The sequence below is a fragment of the Pseudophryne corroboree genome, chromosome 8, assembly GCF_028390025.1.
Source record: "Pseudophryne corroboree isolate aPseCor3 chromosome 8, aPseCor3.hap2, whole genome shotgun sequence".
Lineage (NCBI taxonomy): Eukaryota > Metazoa > Chordata > Amphibia > Anura > Myobatrachidae > Pseudophryne > Pseudophryne corroboree.
In genome coordinates this window covers 2,396,640-2,414,200 of record NC_086451.1, presented here as the reverse complement: position 1 = coordinate 2,414,200, position 17,561 = coordinate 2,396,640, and the positions used below count along the sequence as shown (strand labels likewise).

Sequence of the window (17,561 nt, the reverse complement as noted above, 5' to 3'; positions counted from 1 at the left end):
GCACTGATGTCCTGAGTTTAATTCGCACCACGTCCTCGTGTGGAGTTTGTATATTCTTCCCATGCTTGCAGGGGTTTCCCCTCATAATCCAAAAATATATACTGGTAGGCTAATTGGCTCCCAACAAAATTAACCCTAGCATGAATGCAAGCGTGTACATGTGGTAGGGAATAGAGTGCAAGCTCCACTGGGGCAGGGACTGCTGTGAGTGGCCACATTCTCTGTACAGCGCTACAGAATATGTGCGCTATAGAAGTGGTAATGTGACCACAGCTTACAGAACACCGCTATGTATACGCATGAACACAACAGGCACGGAGACAGGATTGTACACAGAGCTTTATTAACACAAGATCTCAAATGAACAAGAGCCAGTTAAAAGCGAGGTTCTCACGCGGCATGCAGTGCCCTCCACTTATCCAGGGGACCCCGGTTAGGGATGTACTTCACCCCACAGCCATCAGGAATCAGGCGCTTCTCAGTTACCATGCCCTCAAAGTCTTCAGTATTGAACTTTGTGAAGCCCCACTTCTTGGAAATGTGGATCTGAGGAGAAGGACAGGAATTAGCACGGGCCGCCTGGCAATAAGCATGACAGACAGACTGGAGGAATGGACTGTACCTTCTGACGGCCTGGGAACTTGAACTTGGCTCTGCGGAGAGCCTCAACCACATGCTCCTTGTTTTGAGTCTTGGTACGGATGGACATAATGACCTGACCAATGTTTACTCTAGCCACTGTGCCCTGAGGTTTCCCAAAAGCACCACGCATGCCAGTCTGGAGCCTGTGAAGAGAAGGTGCATTAGAGAACTCCTAGCAGGTTGTGTGCCATTGTCTCCGAGGCCCCTTCGAGCACTCTGCATGGAGGGCAGAGCACATACACAGCCAGGGAAGTCTCTGTATGCAGACATTGCACACCACGCTCTGATTACGGCAGAAGGTGGTCGGCTTAATTGACTGCAAGCACAAGATTTGTAATTGTGGGAAGACCCCAGACCTAGCACATAGAGGACAGAGGAGGGGAAGGTAAAGGTGGCATCACCACTTCATGGAAAAGCAGCCAGAACTCAACTACATACGTGTAGTAACTTCATTTAGCGAGGTGTCCAGAACTTTAGGCTAGATTTGGCTTAGATGCCACCGAGACCATGAGGGGGACATATTTCATGTGACCCAATTGCAGAGGCCTTGTGCACGTAGTAATAACCACCTACCCATCAGCTCCAGCATGCAGTATAACCACCTACCTATCAGCCCCAGCGCGTATTATAACATTACCCATCAGCCCCAGCATAACATAATATTACCCATCAGCCCCAGCAGAGGATAACATATTACCCATCAGCCCCAGCGCAGGACAACATAACCCCATCAGCCCCAGTATTTAGTATAACATAACCTATCAGCCCCAGCGCAGGATAACAACGCACAGGTTCTCAAACTCGGTCCTCAGGACCCCACACGGTGCATGTTTTGCAGGTCTCCTCACAGAATCACAAGTGAAATAATTAGCTCCACCTGTGGACTTAAAATGTGCCAGTGAGTAATTAATACAACTGTGCACTTGCTGGGTTACCTGCAAAACATGCACTGTGTGGGGTCCCGAGGACCGAGTTTGAGAACCCCTGACATAACCCATCAGCCCCAGCGCAGGATAACATAACCCATCAGCCCCAGCATTTAGTATAACATAATATTACCTATCAGCCCCAGCGCAGGATAACATTTTGTTGATGCGGATGACGTGGAATGGGTGGAGACGCACTCGGATATGGAAACCATCCTTGCCACAGCTCTTCACCATGTACTTGTTGGCACAGATACGAGCAGCCTCCAGAGCTGAGGAAACAGAAGTTACATTAGTCTAGGGCAGTCTGCTCCTAATCACCCTGTGGCACCATGGATTGGGTGACCAGAAACAAAATACATTTATGGTCAAGGTGATTGGCAGCCACTAGCACTGGTTCTGCCTATTAATGTGGGCACACCTATGTCAACTGCATAAGTGAACAAGAGAGTGACAGATTTTATATGTAATCAGCAGCTTTTGGACTAGGGGTGCCGTGAAATAACTGCTGACACTCTAGGGCCCTGTGATTTAACCAAGTTTGGTCTGCACTGGTCTAGGGAACAATAAGTCAGTGACAAGTGTCTCCGAGGTCCCTTACAGCACTTTGTACAGCGACACAAAGCACATACACAACCTGGGATATTGCTGTATGCAGCCATTGCACACCACCTTCTGATAACGGCAAAAGCTGGTCGGCTTAAGTAGCTGCAAATACATAATTCTATACACACGTTCTGCAATAACATCCACGCTGCTCAGTAACTAGTGCGGAGCCACGGACCACCGCACCATTTCATGCTCCGCAAGCCTGCATGTACAAGTGGCGATTACACATGAACAGCCGTGGGGCTCAGGACTAACATACAGGGAACACTACCTACGTGTGGTGATCAGCTGCAGCAGGGAGGACACCAGTCCCCGGGCTAGTAAATACACAGTACAGGTCTGAGGGGGAACTGCAGGCACTGGGGGGTCCACACCCTATATGCATATATTTACATATTAAAAAGGTTTTAAAAAACCTGACTGTGCCACATGGACATAATATCTATAATTGCTAGCTCTCTGCCCATCTATTATCACACAGGGTTTCCTCCAACACCACTGCAATACCTTCACTTGTACACCTCTCATCACAGCATCAGGGGCCTATTTATCAAGCTTTCTCCATAACATTATGTAGATACTGCAGTGTCCACATCATTCTGTGAATTGTTATCACAGAAACCTACTGCTAAATACAATAAGGGCCGTACACTGGCTAACTGGCTGGCGACCTGGCAGGGGGGAGTGAGGTGGTGTCGTCGTGTCCCCCCCCCCCCCCCCCCCCCCTTCACCACCAGGCCCCATAGCCCTGCATGCTATTATGGATGATTGTCCATATTGGCTTGCAGGTATGAACAAGCCGACACGCACACGGCCATATCTGAATGATATCTCGTTCATTAAGGAAGGAGATTGTTCATATCTTTCAGTATAATCGGCCAGTGTGTAGACCCATTATCAATGCGGATTACGGTCTGTCCCTATGTATGACTCTCCAGAACACGCAGCAGTAAGTCCCTACGCCAGATCTTCCGCTCCCTGTTCTAGGCTCGGCTCCAGTAACAGCGTCACAAGCTTTGGAGGTAAGACACGAAAAGCCCTGATACGTGGGGCTAGTTACATGAATACCCAGCAGGGATAACACCCCAATACTGATAACCACACCACTGCCTGGATATGTATAGAATAATGTATTTCTGACTGTCCTCTTGCACCATATACTGGTTTGTGTTACACGTAATCCCGGTTAGGCCTAATCCTTGGTGTAATTTCTGCACTGACTTGTCTAGTTCCAGAGCGCTGTAGGTGTCAGGGAACGCAGGATCTCATCTTTACATAAAGGGTGTTCTATACTGCATGCTGGGGCACACGGCAAATAAACCTTCTGCCTTCCATATTATATGGTGCCCAGGTCCAATGGTAAACACGGAACCTGGCCAATCTCTCATCCGGAAATCTATCCCAGAGATCTAGTGACAGGTCGGGTGTAAGGGTCACAGTTATGGACGGATTCTTCCCTTACCTTCTGACGACAGCTGCTCGTACTCATCCGACACCATGTGCCCGCATAGTGGGAACTCATCCACCTTGGCCTTCTTACGTCCCAAGTCGAAGATCCTGATTTTAGGATCTAGAAACAAGAGCAGAGCGTTATGCTACAGGCGACAGTGACCATTCATCACCCAGGCTCTCAGTATGTACACACCCTCATTACCCCTCTCCGGGGTCACAGTGCAGAGGTCATCTGGAGACTACATGTTACATTCTACGCAGACGCTTTGTCAGCTGATGCGTTTCCCTGAGTAGCTGCATCTACTATGGAGTAGGGGGATCGGGTACCGTATGAATCACCGGCTGCCGTCCGTCAATAGAGCGCGGCATCACTGCTGCCAGTATGACGGCAGCAGGACAAGTGCAAAAAGTGGTTCGTCACTGGTTGTATTCCCATTCTATGGGTGTTAAGTGGGAATATTCCTGTTGCGTCGGCATTGCCATATGTCAGAATTCCGTTGTCAGTATCTCCAGACAGCCAGCAAATGAAACGTATACTGGTACATCACCTACAGTGCAAATGGCAGAATGAAACCAATCACACGCAGCCTTTATACCAGGACATTCCTCATAGCTATACTGGGAGACTGGCAGCAGAGGCCGGAAGTCCAGGAGGCTACGGGGCAGACACTGCCAGCTGGCGTTACCCCTAACACCCAATACACCACCCCGCTGAGACACAGCTTCACTATAACACAGGCTGGAGGACGTTACCTGGGACACCACGACAGAAGCGAGACTTTGGGTAGGGCTTGTTCTTGCAGTATCTGTAACTAAAGAAGATGAAATGTTTACAAGACAGACCCAACAGGAAGACCTCACAACTCAGCTGACTGCAGGAGACCCTCCTACCACACTGACACCCAGACGTGCCACAACACCCCGGGGTGATAGTTACAGGAGACCCTCCTGCCACACTGACCACCCAGACATGCCACAACACCCCGACGTGCCACAACCCCCGGGGGGATAGTTACAGGAGACCCTCCTACCACCCAGACGTGCCACAACACCCCAACCACCCAGACATGCCACAACACCCCAGGGTGATAGTTACAGGAGACCCTCCTGCCACACTGACCACCCAGACATGACACAACACCCCGACGTGCCACAACCCCAGGGGGATAGTTACAGCAGACCCTCCTACCACACTGACATGACAACACCCCGACGTGCCACAACCCCAGGGGGGATAGTTACAGGAGACCCTCCTGCCACACTGACCACCCAGACATGCCACAACACCCCAGGGTGATAGTTACAGGAGACCCTCCTGCCACACTGACCACCCAGACATGCCACAACACCCCGACGTGCCACAACCCCAGGGGGGATAGTTACAGGAGACCCTCCTGCCACACTGACCACCCAGACATGCCACAACACCCCGACGTGCCACAACCCCCGGGGGGATAGTTACAGGAGACCCTCCTACCACACTGACCACCCAGACATGACAACACCCAGACATGACACAACACCCCGACGTGCCACAACCCCAGGGGGGATAGTTACAGGAGACCCTCCTACCACCCAGACGTGCCACAACACCCCAACCACCCAGACATGCCACAACACCCCAGGGGGATAGTTACAGCAGACCCTCCTACCACACTGACCACCCAGACATGACACAACACCCTGGGGTGATCGTTACAGCAGACCCTCCTACCACACTGACCACCCAGACATGACACAACACCCCAGGGTGATAGTTACAGGAGACCCTCCTGCCACACTGACCACCCAGACATGCCACAACCCCCCGGGGTGATAGTTACAGGAGACCCTCCTGCCACACTGACACCCAGACATGCCACAACACCCCGGGGTGATAGTTACAGGAGACCCTCCTGCCACACTGACACCCAGACATGCCACAACCCCCCGGGGTGATAGTTACAGGAGACCCTCCTGCCACACTGACACCCAGACATGCCACAACACCCCGGGGTGATAGTTACAGGAGACCCTCCTGCCACACTGACACCCAGACATGCCACAACACCCCGGGGTGATAGTTACAGGAGACCCTCCTGCCACACTGACACCCAGACATGCCACAACACCCCGGCGTGCCACAACCCCCGGGGGGATAGTAACAGGAGACCCTCCTACCACACTGACCACCCAGACATGCCACAACACCCCAGGGTGATAGTTACAGGAGACCCTCCTACCACACTGACCACCCAGACATGCCACAACCCCCAGGGTGATAGTTACAGGAGACCCTCCTGCCACACTGACCACCCAGACATGCCACAACACCCCGACGTGCCACAACCCCCGGGGGGATAGTTACAGGAGACCCTCCTACCACACTGACCACCCAGACATGCCACAACACCCCGACGTGCCACAACCCCCGGGGGGATAGTTACAGGAGACCCTCCTACCACCCAGACGTGCCACAACACCCCAACCACCCAGACATGCCACAACACCCCAGGGGGATAGTTACAGCAGACCCTCCTACCACACTGACCACCCAGACATGACACAACACCCTGACGTGCCACAACCCCCGGGGGGATAGTTACAGGAGACCCTCCTACCACACTGACCACCCAGACATGCCACAACACCCCAGGGTGATAGTTACAGGAGACCCTCCTACCACACTGACCACCCAGACATGCCACAACCCCCAGGGTGATAGTTACAGGAGACCCTCCTGCCACACTGACCACCCAGACATGCCACAACACCCCGACGTGCCACAACCCCCGGGGGGATAGTTACAGGAGACCCTCCTACCACACCGACACCCAGACATGCCACAACACCCCAGGGTGATAGTTACAGGAGACCCTCCTACCACACCGACACCCAGACATGCCACAACCCCCGGGGGGATAGTTACAGGAGACCCTCCTACCACCCAGACGTGCCACAACACCCCAACCACCCAGACATGCCACAACACCCCAGGGGGATAGTTACAGCAGACCCTCCTACCACACTGACATGACACAACACCCCGACCACCCAGACATGCCACAACACCCCAGGGTGATAGTTACAGGAGACCCTCCTACCACACTGACACCCAGACGTGCCACAACCCCCCGGGGGGATAGTTACAGGAGACCCTCCTACAACACTGACACCCAGACATGCCACAACACCCCAGGGTGATAGTTACAGGAGACCCTCCTACCACACTGACCACCCAGACATGCCACAACCCCCAGGGTGATAGTTACAGGAGACCCTCCTGCCACACTGACCACCCAGACATGCCACAACACCCCGACGTGCCACAACCCCCGGGGGGATAGTTACAGGAGACCCTCCTACCACACTGACCACCCAGACATGCCACAACACCCCGACGTGCCACAACCCCAGGGGGGATAGTTACAGGAGACCCTCCTACCACCCAGACGTGCCACAACACCCCAACCACCCAGACATGCCACAACACCCCAGGGGGATAGTTACAGCAGACCCTCCTACCACACTGACCACCCAGACATGACACAACACCCTGGGGTGATAGTTACAGCAGACCCTCCTACCACACTGACCACCCAGACATGACACAACACCCTGGGGTGATAGTTACAGGAGACCCTCCTACCACACTGACACCCAGACGTGCCACAACACCCCAGGGTGATAGTTACAGGAGACCCTCCTGCCACACTGACCACCCAGACATGCCACAACCCCCCGGGGTGATAGTTACAGGAGACCCTCCTGCCACACTGACACCCAGACATGCCACAACACCCCGGGGTGATAGTTACAGGAGACCCTCCTGCCACACTGACACCCAGACATGCCACAACACCCCGGGGTGATAGTTACAGGAGACCCTCCTACCACACTGACACCCAGACATGCCACAACACCCCGGGGTGATAGTTACAGGAGACCCTCCTGCCACACTGACACCCAGACATGCCACAACACCCCGGGGTGATAGTTACAGGAGACCCTCCTGCCACACTGACACCCAGACATGCCACAACACCCCGGGGTGATAGTTACAGGAGACCCTCCTGCCACACTGACACCCAGACAAGCCACAACACCCCGGGGTGATAGTTACAGGAGACCCTCCTACCACACTGACACCCAGACGTACCACAACACCCCAGGGTGATAGTTACAGGAGACCCTCCTGCCACACTGACACCCAGACGTACCACAACACCCCAGGGTGATAGTTACAGGAGACCCTCCTGCCACACTGACACCCAGACATGCCACAACACCCCGGGGGGATAGTTACAGGAGACCCTCCTACCACACCGACACCCAGACATGCCACAACACCCCAGGGGGATAGTTACAGCAGACCCTCCTACCACACTGACCACCCAGACATGCCACAACACCCCAGGGGGATAGTTACAGCAGACCCTCCTACCACCCAGACATGACACAACACCCCGACCACCCAGACGTGCCACAACACCCTGGGGTGATAGTTACAGGAGACCCTCCTGCCACACTGACCACCCAGACATGCCACAACACCCCGGGGTGATAGTTACAGGAGACCCTCCTACCACACTGACACCCAGACGTGCCACAACACCCCAGGGTGATAGTTACAGGAGACCCTCCTGCCACACTGACCACCCAGACATGCCACAACACCCCGGGGTGATAGTTACAGGAGACCCTCCTGCCACACTGACACCCAGACATGCCACAACACCCCGGGGTGATAGTTACAGGAGACCCTCCTGCCACACTGACACCCAGACATGCCACAACACCCCGGGGTGATAGTTACAGGAGACCCTCCTGCCACACTGACACCCAGACGTACCACAACACCCCAGGGTGATAGTTACAGGAGACCCTCCTGCCACACTGACACCCAGACGTACCACAACACCCCAGGGTGATAGTTACAGGAGACCCTCCTGCCACACTGACATGCCACAACACCCCGGGGGGATAGTTACAGGAGACCCTCCTACCACACTGACACCCAGACATGCCACAACACCCCGGGGTGATAGTTACAGGAGACCCTCCTGCCACACTGACACCCAGACATGCCACAACACCCCAGGGTGATAGTTACAGGAGACCCTCCTACCACACTGACACCCAGACGTACCACAACACCCCAGGGTGATAGTTACAGGAGACCCTCCTGCCACACTGACACCCAGACATGCCACAACACCCCGGGGTGATAGTTACAGGAGACCCTCCTACCACACCGACACCCAGACATGCCACAACACCCCAGGGTGATAGTTACAGGAGACCCTCCTGCCACACTGACCACCCAGACATGCCACAACCCCCGGGGGGATAGTTACAGGAGACCCTCCTACCACCCAGACATGACAACACCCCGACCACCCAGACATGCCACAACACCCCAGGGGGATAGTTACAGCAGACCCTCCTACCACACTGACCACCCAGACATGCCACAACACCCCAGGGGGATAGTTACAGCAGACCCTCCTACCACCCAGACATGACACAACACCCCGACCACCCAGACGTGCCACAACACCCTGGGGTGATAGTTACAGGAGACCCTCCTGCCACACTGACCACCCAGACATGCCACAACACCCCGGGGTGATAGTTACAGGAGACCCTCCTACCACACTGACACCCAGACGTGCCACAACACCCCAGGGTGATAGTTACAGGAGACCCTCCTGCCACACTGACCACCCAGACATGCCACAACACCCCGGGGTGATAGTTACAGGAGACCCTCCTGCCACACTGACACCCAGACATGCCACAACACCCCGGGGTGATAGTTACAGGAGACCCTCCTGCCACACTGACACCCAGACATGCCACAACACCCCGGGGTGATAGTTACAGGAGACCCTCCTGCCACACTGACACCCAGACATGCCACAACACCCCGGGGTGATAGTTACAGGAGACCCTCCTACCACACTGACACCCAGACGTACCACAACACCCCAGGGTGATAGTTACAGGAGACCCTCCTGCCACACTGACACCCAGACGTACCACAACACCCCAGGGTGATAGTTACAGGAGACCCTCCTGCCACACTGACACCCAGACATGCCACAACACCCCAGGGGGATAGTTACAGCAGACCCTCCTACCGCCCAGACATGACACAACACCCCGACCACCCAGACGTGCCACAACACCCTGGGGTGATAGTTACAGGAGACCCTCCTGCCACACTGACCACCCAGACGTGCCACAAAACCCTGGGGTGACAGTTACAGGAGATTAATGGCGTTCCGCATCAGCTCGTTGCAGATTCTCCTCTATTGCGTATTATATATATCTTTATGTTGCCATTATCCCAGCTAGCGTTGGCCGTACACTACAACTCTGTCCAAACCACCAGGTAACTATACCCTGTATGTGCGACACCGAACATCACACTGACATGACAGACAACCCAGAGTGCCCACATGGTGCTCAGTAATTGCAGATGGCTGGTCTACACACACTGACCAACCGGGGGCCCCATCCCTCCATACTATCACTACATATCAGTGTATGGGGCCCAGTAATGGCAGATGGCTGGACTACACCCCCAAAGTTCCCAGTACCTCACTGACCAACCAGGGGGCCCCATCCCCCCATACTATCACTACATATCAGTGCACAGTAATGGCTGAGGCTGCGCTACTCCCCACAACACACCCCATGTTCTCTCAGGTACCCCATCCCTACGGATCACTGTATGGGGCCCAGTAATAAATTTCTGAGGCTGCACTACTCCCCACAACACACACCATGCTCCTCCAGGGCCCCATCCCTACATTCTATCTCCATAGATCAGTGTATGGGTCCAGTAATGGCAGATGGCTGCGCTACACCCCACAACACACACCATGCTCTCGCAGGGACCCAGTAATGGCGGATAGCTGAGGTTGCGCTACTCCCCACAACACACCATGCTCCCTCAGGGACCCAGTAATGGCGGATGGCTGCGCTACTCCCCACAACACACCATGCTCCCTCAGGGACTCCGTAATGGCGGATGGCTGTGCTACTCTCCACAACACACACCATGCTCCCTCAGTGACCCAGTAATGGCGGATGGCTGCGCTACTCCCCACAACACACACCATGCTCCCTCAGGGACCCAGTAATGGCGGATGGCTGCGCTACACCCCACAACACACACCATGCTCCCTCAGTGACCCAGTAATGGCAGATGGCTGCGCTACACCCCACAACACACCCCATGCTCTCGCAGGGACCCAGTAATGGCGGATAGCTGAGGTTGCGCTACTCCCCACAACACACCATGCTCCTTCAGGGACCGAGTAATGGCGGCTGGCTGCGCTACTCCCCACAACAGACACCATGCTCCCTCAGGGACCCAGTAATGGCGGATGGCTGCGCTACTCTCCACAATACACACCATGCTCCCTCAGTGACCCAGTAATGGCGGATGGCTGCGCTACTCTCCACAACACACCATGCTCCCTCAGGGACCCAGTAATGGCGGATGGCTGCGCTACTCCCCACAACACACACCATGCTCCCTCAGGGACCCAGTAATGGCGGATAGCTGAGGCTGCGCTACTCCCCACAACACACACCATGCTCCCTCAGGGACCCAGTAATGGCGGATGGCTGAGGCTGCGCTACTCCCCACAACACACACCATGCTCCCTCAGGGACCCAGTAATGGCGGATGGCTGAGGCTGCGCTACTCCCCACAACACACACCATGCTCCCTCAGGGACCCAGTAATGGCGGATGGCTGAGGCTGCGCTACTCCCCACAACACACACCATGCTCCCTCAGGGACCCAGTAATGGCGGATGGCTGAGGCTGCGCTACTCCCCACAACACACACCATGCTCCCTCAGGGACCCAGTAATGGCGGATGGCTGAGGCTGCGCTACTCCCCACAACACACCATGCTCCCTCAGGGACCCAGTAATGGCGGATGGCTGAGGCTGCGCTACTCCCCACAACACACACCATGCTCCCTCAGGGACCCAGTAATGGCGGATGGCTGAGGCTGCGCTACTCCCCACAACACACACCATGCTCCCTCAGGGACCCAGTAATGGCGGATGGCTGAGGCTGCGCTACTCCCCACAACACACACCATGCTCTCGCAGGGACCCAGTAATGGCGGATGGCTGCGCTACTCTCCACAACACACACCATGCTCCCTCAGGGACCCAGTAATGGCGGATAGCTGAGGCTGCGCTACTCCCCACAACACACACCATGCTCCCGGGTGGAGGCGCCACGTTGCCACAGGCTCCCATCCGTCCCCCCGGGTCAGAGCACATCGCGGACCGCCGCTAGCACAAGTACTACAAGTGCCACAATGCCCCGACACCCCCGGTGCCGCTGGGACATGTAGTGCACGCCGCGGCCTCCCCCCCCCCCAGTCACATGGCGGCGGCTCCGGGCGTCACTCACCAGCGGGCGGGTCTGCGGCCCATGATGGCGGCTTGTACCTGCGGAGAGAGAGAAGAGAGCGGTGAGGAGCTGCCTGGGACACCGGCCGGACACAGGCCTCAGCCGCGCCGCCGCCATCTCACTCACCTCGCCGACGCCAAAGAGGAAGCCAGGGCGCCTGCGCACTCCCTTATATCCTCTCCCCGCCCCCAGCACGGCGGCTGACGTAACGGCACGGGGGAACGTGCTATAGAAAACTAGTGTCCCCGGGTAATGGTGGCGGCCATCTTACCGGTGATCAGTCACCACTGACAGCAACACAGCGTCAGTCTACAGAAAAATGGCGCCGAATTATTAGTCCCACCCTCTATAAAGTGATATAAAGTCACCCTGTCATCGTGAGGTAGCAGCTTCTAATCCTGTAGAGCAGGCGTTCCCGTCCTCAGGGCACATAGCAGGCCAGGTTTTAGTGATAGCCATGCTTGAGCACATGTGACTTAATTAGCACCAGTTGTTTGGATTTACCCATCTGTGCTGAAGCCTGGATATCACTACCGCCTGCACGGATACTGGGAATGCCGGCTGCAGCGGAACATGTGCCGCAGCGCAGTCACTGTATTACAGGGCTCCACAAATCCCAGGAGACAGGTCGCCGTGGCCCCTAGATTTTGCTGCCTGGCTACCAGATTATGCAGAGAGGGAGGAAGCAGAGATTGGTGGGCGTGGCTACTGTGGCGGCCATTGCATTCATAGGAGTGCATGTGTGTAGTGTCCGTCCCAGCCTCCACTGTCTCCAAATTCCTGGCTGCAAAGAGCTCTCCCATGAGAGGGTCTATGCGTGACGGGGTTCATTGGGTCAACCCTTACTAGGTCAACAGTCATTAGGTCGACCACTCAAATAGGACGACACGGTCATCAGGTTGACATGGAAAAAAGTTAACATGAGTTTTTTTTATTTATTTTGGGTATCATTTTCTTGGTAAAGTGACCGGGACCCCAATTAGTGCACCGTATCCCCTCGCATGGCTCGATTTGCTCACCATGCTTTTGGCAAGGTGCCTCGTTTCACTACCGCTGCGCTCAGCACAGGTTATTCCCAATCGTAGTCCACGTGAAACGTAAAGTATGAAAAAGTTCAAAAAATAAAAAAAATTGTGGAAAAATTATGTCAACCTTTTCTTGTGTTGACTTTTGCCATGTCGACCTACTGACCATGTCGACCTAAAGACCATGTCAACGTTAAACATGTCAACCAGTAGTGGTCAACCTCATGACTGTTGATCTAAGTGTGGGCAACCTAAAGACCTGATACCCTGTGACGGGGGATTGCGTCTTCAAAGGGGATAGTGATGTGGCCACAGGGCCGGGGAAATTGCTTGCCTGGGTGTACCCACCTGGTTGTGTTGATGGGGTTACATCATTAATATGGTCATGGGGGGAGGGGTTGTTGTTTTCCCGATGGGGTAGCTGCACAACAGTTTGGCTGCAGAGGGTTGGTTTGCCTGGGTGGTGGTCGGTGCTGTATTATATATATGATCTATACAAGAGCAATAGATGAGATAGTCATGTCTGAGATAGATATCATAGATACAGATCATGCTTGCCTCCTCTCCAGGGACTTCCCAGCTTCCTGTGGCCTCCTCTCCCGGGACTTCCTAGCTTCCTGTGGCCTCCTCTCCCGGGACTTCCCAGCTTCCTGTGGCCTTCCTCCCGGGACTCCCTAGCTTCATATGGCCCTCCTCCCTGCACTCCCTAGCTTCATATGGCCCTCCTCCCGGCACTCCCTAGCTTCATATGGCCCTCCTCCCGGCACTCCCTAGCTTCCTGTGGCCTCCTCTCCCAAGACTTCCTAGCTTCCTGTGGCCTCCTCTCCCGGGACTTCCTAGCTTCCTGTGGCCTCCTCTCCCGGGACTTCCTAGCTTCCTGTGGCCCTCCTCCCGGCACTCCCTAGCTTCATATGGCCCTCCTCCCGGCACTTCCTAGCTTCCTGTGGCCTCCTCTCCCGGGACTTCCCAGCTTCCTGTGGCCTCCTCTCCCAGGACTTCCTAGCTTCATATGGCCCTTCTCCCGGGACTCTCTAGCTTTATATGGCCCTCCTCCCGGGACTCCCTAGCTTCATATGGCTCTCCTCCCAGCACTCCCTAGCTTCATATGGCCCTCCTCCCGGCACTCCCTAGCTTCATATGGCCCTCCTCCCGGCACTCCCTAGCTTCCTGTGGCCTCCTCTCCCGGGACTTCCTAGCTTCCTGTGGCCTTCCTCCCGGGACTCCCTAGCTTCATATGGCCCTCCTCCCGGGACTCTCTAGCTTTATATGGCCCTCCTCCCGGGACTCCCTAGCTTGATATGGCCCTCCTCACGTGACTCCCTAGCTTCATATGGCCCTACTACCGGGACTCCCTAGCTTCATATGGCCCTCCTCCCGAGACTCCCTAGCTTCATATGGCTCTACTCCCGGGACTCCCTAGCTTCATATGGCTCTCCTCCTGGGACTCCCTAGCTTCATATGGCCCTCCTCCCGGGACTCCCCAGCTTCATGTGGCTCTCCTCCTGGGACTCCCTAGCTTCATATGGCCCTCCTTCCGGGACTCCCCAGCTTCTTGTGACCCTCCTCCCAGAACTCCCTAGCTTCATATGGCCCTCCTTCCGGGACTCCCTAGCTTCTTGTGGCCCTCCTCCCGGCACTCCCTAGCTTCATATGGCCCTCCTCCCGGGACTTCCCAGCTTCATATGGCTTTCCTCCTGGGACTCCCTAGCTTCATATGGCCCTCCTCTCGGGACTCCCCAGCTTCTTGTGACCCTCCTCCCAGAACTCCCTAGCTTCATATGGCCCTCCTCCCGGGACTCCCTAGCTTCATATGGCTGTCCTCCCAGGCCTCCCTAGCTTCATATGGCTCTCCTCCCAGGACTCCCTAGCTTCTTGTGGCCCTCCTCCCGGGACTCCCTAGCTTCATATGGCTCTCCTCCCAGGACTCCCTAGCTTCTTGTGGCCCTCCTCCCGACACTTCCTAGCTTCATATGGCTCTCCTTCCGGAACTCCCTAGCTTCATATGGCCCTCCTCCCGGGACTCCCTAACTTCATATGGCTCTACTCCCAGGACTGCCTAGCTTCTTGTGGCCTTCCTCCCGGCACTCCCCAGCTTCATATGGCTCTCCCCCTGGGACTCCCTAGCTTTGTGTGTCCCTCCTCCTGGTAGTGTAGTGTCATACATACAAATATACTATCATGGATTAGACAAATCATATTGCATCGCTTCAAGAAGCTAGCTTTGGTGGGTAGAGAAGCTTGCCAAAATTAGGTGTGGTGGGTATAGAAGCTTCCAGAAGCTAGGTGTGATGGGTTGAGAAGCTTTCAGTAGCTACATTATGTTGATAAAGAAGCTCCCAGAAGCTGCATGTGGTGGGTAGTGAAACCTCCAGGAGTTAGGTTTGGTGAGTAGAGAAGCTTCCAGAAGCTATGTGTGGTGGGTAGAGAAACTCCCAGGAGCTAGGTTTTATGGGTAAAGAAACATCAAGAAGCTAGACGTGGTGAGTAGAGAAGCTTCCAGAAGCTGAGAATGGTGGGTAAAGAAGTTGGATGCTAGCTGTGGCAGGTAGAGAAGCTTCCAGGTACTAGGTGTAATGGGTAGAGAAGCTTTCAGTAGCTAAGTTCTATTGGTAAAGAAGCCTCAGAACCTACGTGTGTGTGTGTGTGGGGGGGGGGGGGGGCTAGAGAAGTTCCCAGTAGTTGGGTTTGGCAGTTAGAGAAGCTTCCAGGTGCCAAGGTTTTTTTGTTCACTTCTCCACTCTTTCTAAGGTTTGATACAATTGCACAAGTATGGCCGCTTAGAATGAGTGTTTCGTTCTGAGAAAGCTCTGGTGCAGCTCCAGATAAAGGGACTGACCTGGAACAGATGTAAAACGTCTGGTGGACTCCACTATGGCGCCTGTGCAGTTCTAGATCTGTCTCGTGTGTAACGGAATAGCATTACAATGATTTCCCCTGCAGTGAAGGGAACACAACTTAGAATGGAGTTAGACATCGCTTCAGGATTGTCACTAATTACTACAACTGATTATGTTCTCACAGATCCCATTGAGGAAAACGGTGGAACTCTGCACATATATGGGTGGGGTCATTCTGCCAGTGGGGAAGGTAAAGGTGAATGGTAAATAACAAGACCAACTGCACATACTTGCTTTATAAGTGCTACATAATGGTGGCCCGGCATTATTAGGTCAGCAGTGGCTCCGTCATCTCAATGCAGTCTTCCCAGCTTCCAATGGAAACACGGAATGTGATAGGCTGCCTGAAGAGGTGAGTTTTCAGGGAACGCTTAAAGGTTTGGAGAGTAAGGAAGAGTCTTCTTGTACGTGGGAGGGCATTCCACAGAGTGGGTGCAGCCTGGAGAAAGTCCTGCAGTCGTGAGTAGGAGTGAGTAATGAGTGTGGATGAGAGACGCAGATCTTGTGCAGAGCGGAGAGGTTGGGTTAGGAGGTATTATGAGATAAGAGAAGAGATGTATGCTGGTTAATGCAGACTTAGCTACTGTCCCGGAATAGCCAATCTTGTGGCACCCCCCGCAATCCCGCTCTTTCCTCCACAGCTGCCTGAACTTTTCAGCACAGACAGGAACATTGGGCGGGGTGATGACGTGAATTGCGTCATTGTAGCCCCGCCCCCGCTTTGCAATGCTGGTAACGTAGGATGCAATGACGCATTTTTGTCTCCCTCGTCCACAGCCCGCGCCTTTGTTGCACAGCCACGCCTCCTGGTGAGCCGACCTGCCTGCTCCCTGCCGGAGGAAGCAGCCAGAATGTTGGCATGTATGGGTTAGTGGCCTTGTATGTGAGTATAAGTATTTTATATTGAATATTACCATAGGGTCTGCGCACATGCACCAGCCATAGTGCGCATGTGCGAACCTTCACCATGCGATCGCATCCTGGGAGTCTTGGGGTGACGACATGGCATGAGATGTGAGATCAGGAAACGTAGGCATGTCTTGCCCGTTTTCGGGGCCGGTAGATGACATGGCCTGTGTTTCCTGCATAGACAGGGAAAACCTCTGTTTGATGCGATCACATCGCGGGGCTGTAACACATATGCTGGGCAGCCTCAAGCATGTGAGTATATGGGAGAGCAAAATCTGTGACCAACTCTGAATAGCCCCGATGAACGTCTGGCGAGAAAGATTAATAATAATAATAATTTTATTTATATAGCGCTCTTTCTCCAACAGGACTCAAGGCGCTTTACAGACATCAAAAACAAAGCACAAAATACAGAAGATTTAAGTAATACAGCAATAGATAAGACACACAGACATAAAAGAAAACCTGGAGCACACAGAAGCATAGTGCAGGATTGGTGCAGGCATTTTGGGTAATAACTTCCAGGGGTTGTGTATTCCACCCTCACAAGGTACCAGGTGCGGCAGACATCTTGGGCGCTCAGCGTAGGATTACCCAGGGTGGAATAGTCTACCCCTAGAAGAGATGACACAAAATGGGGGTGATTTCAGAGTCCTACAGTTTAGAGTAGGGTT

At 54.4% G+C, this 17,561-nt stretch overlaps 1 protein-coding gene and 2 non-coding genes across 3 annotated transcripts; all 3 read right to left on the bottom strand.

Moving 5' to 3' along the window:
• Positions 1 to 326: 326 nt before the first annotated feature.
• On the bottom strand, positions 327 to 12,164 carry RPL10 (ribosomal protein L10). The gene is made up of 6 exons (XM_063935821.1): positions 12,057 to 12,164; positions 4,383 to 4,441; positions 3,640 to 3,747; positions 1,702 to 1,840; positions 623 to 785; positions 327 to 546 (listed from the first exon to the last, which is right to left on the bottom strand). The coding sequence occupies exons 1-6, from the start codon at positions 12,077 to 12,079 to the stop codon at positions 391 to 393; spliced, it is 648 nt and encodes a 215-aa protein (XP_063791891.1). The 5' UTR covers positions 12,080 to 12,164; the 3' UTR covers positions 327 to 390.
• Positions 831 to 964, bottom strand: LOC134953846 (small nucleolar RNA SNORA70). Its single transcript, XR_010185816.1, has one exon. It is a non-coding gene; the product is annotated as a small nucleolar RNA SNORA70 (small nucleolar RNA).
• Positions 2,148 to 2,282, bottom strand: LOC134953845 (small nucleolar RNA SNORA70). Its single transcript, XR_010185815.1, has one exon. It is a non-coding gene; the product is annotated as a small nucleolar RNA SNORA70 (small nucleolar RNA).
• Positions 12,165 to 17,561: the final 5,397 nt, after the last annotated feature.

Bases quoted from the DNA above. Each gene is read 5' to 3' on its own strand.
- RPL10 (XM_063935821.1), bottom strand. From the start codon at position 12,079: ATGGGCCGCAGACCCGCCCGCTG. The intron at 3,748-4,382 runs GTAACGTCCTCC...TCTTGTTTCTAG, and splicing joins CTTCTGTCGTGGTGTCCCAG to ATCCTAAAATCAGGATCTTC. The intron at 1,841-3,639 runs GTAAGGGAAGAA...CTGTTTCCTCAG, and splicing joins CGAGCAGCTGTCGTCAGAAG to CTCTGGAGGCTGCTCGTATC.